At 48.6% G+C, this 10,020-nt stretch overlaps 1 protein-coding gene across 1 annotated transcript; it reads left to right on the top strand.

Annotated features, from left to right (window-relative positions):
• Nucleotides 1–712: 712 nt before the first annotated feature.
• On the top strand, nucleotides 713–1,701 carry LOC120702064 (BTB/POZ and MATH domain-containing protein 2-like). Its single transcript, XM_039985838.1, has 3 exons — nucleotides 713–972; nucleotides 1,061–1,288; nucleotides 1,506–1,701. Exons 1-3 carry the CDS (start codon nucleotides 713–715, stop codon nucleotides 1,699–1,701), a joined length of 684 nt encoding a protein of 227 aa, XP_039841772.1.
• The last annotated feature ends 8,319 nt before the right edge of the window (nucleotides 1,702–10,020 follow it).

A 10,020-nucleotide genomic window follows, 5' to 3' on the forward strand; every position in this document is an offset into this window, starting at 1 on the left:
GATCTAGAAATGTTCTCTTAACCAAACCATTAGTCCCATTGATTGCGTTGTTATTCGATCACCAAAATCACTCGAAATGGCATAAATGGTGCCATGTTCGTTACAGCGAATATGGCTTATTTGTTGTTCCTCTGCTTTGACATTTCAGTCAGTCATTGTAATACATGCCATCTTTTACAGCCACATATCATCTTTTACGATTTCTGAATGATGCGAGCATACTTGTGATTTGTAATGCAACATGGGGCTCAATAGTGTTGTTGACATGTTTTTCACTAAAAATATGGTGATAATTGCCATCCATGTACATGTAATGAAGTAGCGTTACGTACTGACACTTCGGTGTATTTCCTTCCCCAGATGTTTATGGCTATGCAATATCAACAAGGAGCAAGGAGGTGACCTGAAAGTTCTATTAGCACAATATGGGGTTGAGTTGTTGCCTGCAGGTCCCTTGCCAGCTGTTCCCTTACGGTCCAGTTGCTGAAGAAATTAGTTAATAAAAATAATAAAGAAAACAAGAACAGCCGGATGGCTTCCAAACCCTGAGGTGCCTAGGCCTGGGCCGGTTTCCACTCGGCGAGCCAGCCCGGAAAAAAAAAATCCGGGGCCACCTGAAACCTGGCCGCCAAAGCCCTCTTCCAATCTTTCACGGTCCGCCGGTGCCGCTTCTCGGTCCCAATCAGTTCGTCTCGTCCAAACCCTCGCCGCCATGGCGACGTTCAGTTCCGCTTCGGCGATCGTCGGGGGAACCGTGACCGGGCACTATGTATACCAAGTCGACTGCTATTCGCGCAACAAGGAGCTTCCCAATGGCAGGTGCGTCCAGTCCCCCACTTTCACGGTGGCCGGTTGTTCCCGGTGCATCAATCAGCTACTACCCCAATGGGCTCGGTTCCTCTACGCCGACTACATCTCAGTATTCCTTATCCTCGCGGACAGTATCGCCGAACCTATCAAGGTACGACCAAGGTTCAGTCTGCTCGACAAGGCGGGGAAGCCGGTGCCAGGTCACTCTCAGAACCGCAGATTTGAGAGAGTACTTCGGCTTTGGGTTCAGGTACGGCTTCAGTGATTTCATCCTGAGGGAGTTCTTGGAGGCGTCGGATCATCTCGTCGACGACTACTTCAGGATAAGCTGCGACGTCTCCATTTTTTATACGATCTACATAGAGGACAGGCCGGCGCCTCTGTCTGGCTTGCGACGTGATCATGGGGACCTCCTCGTTGCCAAAGAGGGAACCGACGTCACGATCCGAGTCGGTGGTGAAGAGTTCAGTGCACACAGGTGTGTTCTCACAGGTCACAGCTCGATCGCCGGTCTTCAAGGCACAGCTCTTCGGCGCGACCACCAACACAGGACTGCATACAGATAGACGGCATGCCGCATGCCGGCTCATGTGTTTAAGGCCCTTCTGCATTTTATATACACGGATTCATTACCAGAGATGACCGGGCTTGGAAGTGTCTGCCATGGCTGAGCATTTTCTTGAGGCGGCGAACAGGTACAGCATGCAGAGGCTGAAGCTGATTTGGGAGGAGAAATTGAGTAGAGATATAAACGAGGACACGGTTGCAAAAATGTTGAGCTTGGCTGTACAGCACCATTGCCAGATGCTCAGAGAGGCTTGCATTGAGTTCCTTCAAGATTATCCTGCACTGGAAGCCATCATGGTAGCTGACACTACCGGAAATCGCTAGTTTGCCATGTGCCTAAGTTTTTGCCGTGTGTTTTTTTGTCTGGCACACGGCAAAGAGCCACTTTGCCGTGTGCCACGACGAAAACACACGGCAAAAAAAAAGCACACGGCAAAATCCATGCTTTACCGTGTGTTGGCACATGGCAAAGACTTTGCTGTGTGTTTTCTTTTGGCACACGGCAAAGTATACAGTTTGCCGTGTGTTTATTTTTTTGGCACACGGCAAAGTATATAGTTTGCCGTGTGTTTTTTCGGTACACGGCAAAGTCATAATTTTCTTTTTCTCTTCTCGCCTCGAAACTTTTTCTACCCTCCACATACAACATGTAGTACTCCTTGTTAAAATTTGACATATTTTTAATTTTTTTTGCTATATTTAACAAATTAATTGCATTTCAAGCAATTTTTTGAATTAAGTCAAATTTGAACTACAAGTGGTTGAAGTAATAGAATAAAATGAGTGAAAAATAATATTCATGTTATTTAGCCCAGTTTGAGGTCTTACACGTGAAATCAAAAGAAATTTTCAACATCTTGTTCAGGAAACACGCCCACGAAAATGTATCCGAATGATTTTAAAATTCTAAAAAAACAAGTAAAGTCTGAAAATCATGAGATTTGTCAATATCTCGTTATATCATATGTGGAGACAGTAGTAAAAAATTGTGTAGGTTTTGTAATTTTTTTACGTACAATGTTTACAAACGAAAACATCTCCGGAGAACAATCAGAGAGTTGAGAAAGATGCGGTTAGATTTGGAGTGAAAGTGATGGTCGAATTTGAGTTTGACTTCGAGAGTTTTTCTACTCTTCACATACAACATATGGTACTCCATGTTAAAATTTGATTCATTTTTGTAATAATTTTCTATATTTAACTAATTAAACATGTTTCAAATAATTTTTAAAAAATAAAACTTTGCCGTGGGCCGGAATTGGGCACACGGCATAGCCAGCCCAACTCCGGCCCATCCAAACCCTAGCTATATTTCCACCCCCTACCCCACTTCCCCCTGCCGCCTCCCTCCCCCGGCCCCCGCCGCCTCCTCCCTCTCCCTCAGCAGCTGCCGCCTCCTCCCTCTCCCTCGGCCGCCGCCGCCTCCTCCCTGCCTCCACCGCCTCCCTCCCTTCCCTCCCCTCCAAGCCCAGACAGCGGCGCCGGCGCATGGATGCCGGAGCGAGCTCGAGGCCGGACGGCGTGATCTACGGCGGCCTCCTCTACCCCGGCGGCGGTGCATCGGCCTCGAGCTCCCTCCGGTGGCGCGGCCTTGAGCTACCCCCCGGCGCGGCCTCAAGCTCCCTCCCCGGCGCGGCCACAAGCTCCCTCCCCGGCATGCCGAGATCCGCCACGAGCTCCGATCCCTCCACCGGCGCAGCGGCGACGGTCTAGCGGCGCGACGCGCGGAGGTCCAGCGGCGACGGCCAGGGGCGCGGCGGAGATCCAGCGGCGACGGCAGGGGCGCGGCGATGGTGGCAGCGGGCGGCGGCCGGAGCTGGCGGCGCGGCGACGGCCAGGGGCGCGGCAGTGGAAGTCCAGCGGCGACGGCCAAGTGTGCGGCAGCCGAGGTCCAGGGGCGCAGCGGCGGAAGCCCGGCAGCGCGGCGACGGCCGGAGCTGGCGGCCCGAGCAGGGCAGCAGCGGCGGGCCTGTACCTTTTTTTATTTTCTGTATTTTTATTTTGCCATGGGTCAGCTTTGGAACACGGCAAAGACTTTGCCGTGTGCCCGATAAATGGCACACGGCAAACGATGCCTTTACCGACGTCTGAATGCCGTGTGCTCTTTGCCATGTGCGGCACACGGCAAAGACTTTACCGTGTGCATATAGGGCTTTGTCGTGTGCTTTGGCACACGGCAAAGCAGCAGTCTCCCGTAGTGTGACCAGGACTTATTCGATATTGTGGCTAAAAGTTGCCCAATGCTTTTGAAGGACTTGTTGGTTTATGATAATGACACCATCCACGACTAGTTGCCCATTTTCTTGTGAGGGATCAGATGTGGTGACATATTCTATTTCCTCATATTGTTAACTGAAATGTGATTATTTGGAAGCAGGTGGTACTCGATCATGCACACAATCAATGCGGAAGTTAACTGCCCAATGGAGAAGCAAATTAAGGTGATCATTATGTGTATCTACAATCATCTACTAGTGGCCGAGGTAGCAAATACTAGTTCTAGTAATGATGTAGGAGTATTTAGTTTCTTTATCCACAGTACGAATATGTTTACGCCCCTTGAGTTCTGTTTTTCTTCTTTTGTTTTGTCAGTGGTAATAACCTGAGCGGAGAACTTCTATATGTGATTCAAGATTGTTTTTTAATGATATTGCCATGTGCAACTAATTTTCGTTTGAGTCATAACACTTCTTAAGAAAATGAAACCTTGAAAAATATATTATTATGTCATTGTATTCTTTAATCTCTTTAGACACATTATATAGCCAATCTTGTTGCGCTTGACCTGAGATTGCACTGTTGTTTCAAATATGAACTTGTCTAATTCCTAGTTAATTAGTAACGCCAATGTGGATCTAATGATTGTATAACTTCCTATTATACTGAGTCCTTTGAACTGCAAGTCACATAACATACCTTTACTCGTTGAAAGAGTTTTCAGCAACCAGATATTGTCTGCTCTCCTATCATGGTGTGTCACACCCGGTTAAGAAAGAAACCGAATGCATCTCATATGTGTGCCAGGATCAAATTCCATACATACGATAGACTTCACAAGTGAAATATCATACACAATGCAAAACGAGAGAGAGAATTAAGTACTTTATTACATGACCAAAAGTCTCGAACTTAAGCAAATAAACGACTCTAATATAGCAGCGGAATCTTCATCTTCACAGGCAGTCAACTGAGAGACATACGCCTAGAACTCCTCAAAAACCTCTGGGAACTCCGGACAAAAGTCTTGTTCTGAGCAGCGATTATGCAAGGGTGAGTACACTTATGGTTGGTACTCAACAAGTGGAAGGAAAGAACTATAACATATATGCAAGGCTAAGCCAAGGATAAAGCTGACACAGGTTAACTGCGTTAAGCAATTTAATTGATTAGGTTTTAATTAACAAGCTTAACTAGATGTAAGTTTATACCATTAACCCATAGAAAGATATATGTATAAGAACAACAACATTAACCATAAGAGAACATCGATTTAGAAACATCTTCAAGTTAAATTATCATGTGAGGGTCCAAGCCGCTCGTGACCGTGAGCACGGCTGATATATCAGTTTTCACACTCTATAGAGGCTGTACACTTTACCCACAATTCGTGTTCCCCTATATCGCCCGGGTTTGCAAGTCCCTTAAACACTTCCTTTGGTGAGTGGCGAGAGGTTCACTACGAGGCTTTTACAAAGAATTCCAATATGTATGTGTTGGTCCCTGTTACCTGCGGTACCTCAGAAGACGCAGCTTCCTTCACCCGCTCCTCAAGTCACAACCAATTCTCCACCCAACTTACGCCCCAACACAACATATAGTTCATCTAATTAATTAGCCAAGACTAGAGCCATATGGTATTGTGGTTGCACTGTTTTCCTGGGTGGTTCTCCATGTTCCAATTAAAACAATATGATCTTGTTTAACAGAAATAAACAACGCGAACATGAAGTAACAAGATTAAATTTCATTTCATCTTTAACCAACATATCCGAAAAGTTAAGCAACTAGCAAGTCTATCCAACATTAACTTAAAAACCCAGGTTGATCAAGGAAGGATAAATAAAACTAGGCATATCCTTAACTAGGTTTTTCCTCAGATTATAGACACATGCATGCATAAAAGTAAATGTGTGTTAATGGTTATTAGGATAAAAAAAACATGATCAAGGATCCACTTGCCTTCGTTAATGCACGGCGGCTGCTGCTGCTGCTCAAACTCCTCGAAACCTTGCTCTTGTGGCTCCTCGAACGGTGCACCGTCTAACGCACACACAAGCACATACGAGCAAACAATTGCACAAGATAAGAAACAATACACCAAACAATTGGAACAGAACAAAACAACATTCTAAAACTATTCTACACGACACAACGATCGCATGGGCACAAGAAATGTTGAAAACGGGGTTAAAATGGAAAAGATAGGGTTAAAACGGGTTTCCAGGGCTAAACTGCGAAGATTTTGAAAGAACAGGGGCTCTGGTAGAAGAAAACAAGGCTAAAATAGAAATAAACTTTAAACTCGGGGTTTAAACTGCAAAAACTAAGCAGCCGGACTGCGGGTTCAATTTTAAAGAAAGACATGGTTTAAAACGTAAAAGAAAGGATGGTTTTGTAAATACTTTTGAATATGCGTGGACGGCGGGTTGATTTCAGAAAAACAGAAGGGTTATTTTGCAAAAGTGCCAAGGGTTGACCGGTATCGGGCTGGCTGACTCGGGTCGCGATCAACACGGGTCGTTGGATTGCGATCTAAAGGCTCTGAACAAAGGGGAGCGACGGCGGCGGCGCGGGGAGACCGGCGGCGAGCGCGCACGGCGGCGGCGATGCCGAACTTCACAATACGGCGATTCTGGACACGATTTTGAACGAGATTTGAACGGGGAGGGAATGTGCGACGTGGGGATCTCGTTTGCGGGGCCTACGAGGCTCGGCAGCGCAGCGGAGGACAGGAACGCAGCGCGCGGCGGAGCTCTGCTCCGGTGAGTAACGGGCGCGTGCGCAGGAGCGTGAAGGCAGGGCGCGGCACGATCGGCGACGACCCTTACCTCAAGGCGAAGCTCCGGGGCGGCCCAAGACACTGCGGTAGGTGGCGGCGCGGCGAGCTCCGAACGGCGGCGAAACTGGGCGATCACAATCTAGGGTTTGTGCGCGCGGAACGGGGCGGCGGTTGCGAGCACAGGTTCCAGGAGGTCGCGGCCTCCTTTTATAGGGGCGGGGAGGCCGCCTTGGCGTGCGCGCCAAGGCCACGCGGGGCGTGGCCGGATAGGACTCGGAGCAGAGTCCAGGAGGGCGCGGAGAGGAAGAAGACTGACCCGTGGGTCCCACTTGCCAGCATCAGTGAGGGAGAGAGAAGGGGCGAGCGAGCCGGCGGGGGAGCGCACGGGCGTGGGCCGAGCGCGGGAGAGTGGGCCTGGGAAAGAGGAAGAGAAGGAGAAAGGAAAAGGGCCGGTGGGCTGGGCTGGAATAGAAAGGAGGCTGGGCTTCTGCTGGGCTTTCTGGGCTGAAACGAGTTTTTCTTTTTCTTTTTCGAAACTAACTCAAACAAATTCAAATTAAATTCAAACTCAACGAATTCGAATTCAATTTGAACAACAAACAATAAAACAATGCAAAGGCACCATGGATGCACAACAACCTATTTTTCCTATATTGATTTTTAAGGCTAATTAATTTATTTAATTCGCGAACGATGCCCTAAAATTCAAGAGAATTTAGTTAAAGCCTTAACGATGCAACAAAAATTAAATAGATTAATTAGGGATCCTAATTAGAATTTTAGGGTGTTACATGGTGGGGGCTCAGTAATGCTGTGTTGGCAAAATGGGTTTTGATTTCAGGAATGATGGATTGGCAAGCATAAAATAATGAGCAAACATGAGACAAGCAAGTGGCTGTAATCCAATAGAATTCTGGCTAATTGGGAAGGAGACAAACAGCAGCATTACAACTGGCAGCCAAATCTGAAATTACCCTGGTGAAAAGGATCAAAACTCAATATTTGACAGTTGGAAGGCTGCAGGTGGATCCTCCTGTTGGCTGTCGCACTAGATTCAGATCTTCTCCTGATGCATGGAAGCAGGAATGCACATGAATCCCACTAGTCTTTCTCATGTCTTTGCTTCGTGTAGTGCAACCTCGTCACCCTAACTGCATTTTCACAACCGTGAGATACGTCAACCCCTCCTACCCCTACATGTTATGCATAATTGCATATCACAAACATCTTTGTCAGCAGGCCTGCGGTGGTTAGTTTAGGGTTTATTATAATCCTATATATATAATGCCCTCATCTCTAAGGGTCTATGATGCGCGTATAGGCGTTCTCTAGTTGTTTAGCTCTGCTCCTTGTAATTGTAATTGGGCCAGCTATTTTAGATGAGATTTTATTAGGAAGCATTGAAGATTGGATGCATGGGATGTCTCATCAGTGTAGGAGATGCTACTTTCCCTACAACTATGTACTCGGCATTTGATACTCAGTATTTCGTATGTAAACATGCAGTCGTCGGCCAATCAATACATCAATCAGTATAATAATTCAATTGTAGTCTCATTCGATCAGGAGGACAAACAATGAAAGAAGTCAACAACTTCTGAAACCAGACCAAAACTATGTTTGCCGCAGCCCTGCAGGTTCAGTTCGCCACGCAAAGATCACATTGAAGCGATCAGATTTCGGGGGACTTCGACGGGCGCCCTCATATCCTCCCCGTGCTCTGCCGCCGCCGGGGTGGCAAACCGGGCACACGGCGTCCTCGAGGAGGCACTCCACGCAGAGGCACCGATGAGGCGTCGGGTGATCCGCCATGACGATCCCCTTCCTGAGGCCGCAGTTCGAGCACCGCTGCAGCGGGTGGACTGCAATGCAAGTATGCAACAAATGGAACCGAAATCGAGGTCACCAACCGAGCGATCCAAATCCAAACCCAACAGGTGTTGGAACGGATGGAATTTGGTTGAATGGTGAGCAGTGAGCGCCGAGCCACCGACCTGGCAGATTCCTCGACGGAGAGACGAGAACGTGGAAACCAGCGCCGGCGATCGCGGCCGCGGCTTCGGCGGGGCGGCCTGCACCGCCAGTGTCACCGCCGACGAGGCGGCGCGCTCCTGGAGACCGAGAGGCAGCGATCTGTCCACCTCGTCAACCACGCTCGCCGTCGTCGATCCACGAGGCGGCCACTGCTGGTGCAGCTGCGGCGGCCACACTGCGAGATGAGGTGGTGGGTCGTTGTTGTTGTCGACGACGACGACTACCGCCAGGTCGGCGGCGATGGGTTGGCCTCCCCGTCCCGCGGAAAGGATCCTTCCGGGTTGGCGACGACGAGCTGGTTCACCAGGGCACCCTGCGCCGAATCTCTCTCCGTGTCCTCGGTTTCAGAACCTGCAACACAAGTCGATCAAGAACACCGCACCAAACAACCGTATCTATTCAAGAACCCGCCCAGCCCAAGAACACCACAAGAAACCGTATCGAGAGGAGGAACCAAGATCAAGACAAATTTGAGTGAGATGAATTTGACCATGAAATTTTATATATAGATGATGATTTTTTTCAGAATTTTTTGAAACTCTTTTAGTAGGTTTGCACCAAAACTGGTTTGCACCAGATATATTCCCCTCTTTTTGTGGGATGAGTGGTAATATATACATTTGGAGTATACATTTTCATATCAGAGACATATACTAAGGTGTCAGTGACACACCTAAAAGTGGCAAATATTCTTTTGGATCCAACCTAGATTGGTCAAGGCAAAGGTTATCTACAGCACTGTGCTCGCATGATTACAACACACACAAGCGCGCGGGGCATTATGTCCACGTAACAAATCATCTAAACACACATCCGGTTTTTAAAGATTATTAGGGGTAAATGTGGGTATCATTCTTTTGTACTCTTGACTGAGCCCTTGGACTGCCTCGACCCATAATGGCGCACATGAGCCAATAACAGCTGTCCCTAGCATAAAAGTAGATGCATTTGGTGCCAGACTGGGATCCTATCTACCAATCCAAACCACATCGGTTCAGAGTTCAGATAGTAACTTCTTGTGAGTTGTGCGCCCCCTGGTTTGTTTTGTCAGATATCCTTGTTCCTAAAAGGAGTATGAGCTAGCGTCCAATGCAAGATGTTTCACTCTACATATCCCCTCCATTAGCACCTACGGCTTTTAACTCAGGGCGTAAATCCCCTCCACTGCCAGTAATGCATGCAGACAATGGCGAAAGCCAAGATTGTGCTGCACTGTCTTGAGGTCTCATGCGCCGTTGCCTGGCGGCGCGACAAGCCGCGCAAGGGCAACGCGGCCGGCTTGGACGGCCTGCCGGGCGGCCTACGCCACAACCACGAGAAGATGCCTCGCCCGGGAACAGCGGCACACCAACTGCATGTGATGGCGATTCAAGCACGGCGAGCCGTCGGCGTGCGACGGCGAGTTTATCGTGGCGCTGTCCACGGAGTGGTTCGTTCGCGCACGGCACGGGCACCGGTATGCCACAGGAACATCCGTCCGTATCACAAGCGCGCACCGTGCAGGCGAGGGTCGTGCAGTGGTCTCGTGGATGAGGCAGCGGATGCCGCCACAACACCGTCGACACGGGCTGGACACGGTCGTGAACGTGGTCCGACGCGGCGTCAAGTGG

This window comes from Panicum virgatum, chromosome 4K, assembly GCF_016808335.1.
Source record: "Panicum virgatum strain AP13 chromosome 4K, P.virgatum_v5, whole genome shotgun sequence".
Lineage (NCBI taxonomy): Eukaryota > Viridiplantae > Streptophyta > Magnoliopsida > Poales > Poaceae > Panicum > Panicum virgatum.

Excerpts from the sequence above, each read along its gene's own strand:
- LOC120702064 (XM_039985838.1), top strand. The coding sequence starts at position 713 with ATGGCGACGTTCAGTTCCGCTTCGGCGATCGTCGGGGGAACCGTGACC. Across the intron at positions 973-1,060 it reads CCTATCAAGGTACGACCAAG|GTACGGCTTCAGTGATTTCA; the intron begins GTTCAGTCTGCT and ends CTTTGGGTTCAG. Across the intron at positions 1,289-1,505 it reads GAAGAGTTCAGTGCACACAG|GTACAGCATGCAGAGGCTGA; the intron begins GTGTGTTCTCAC and ends GGCGGCGAACAG.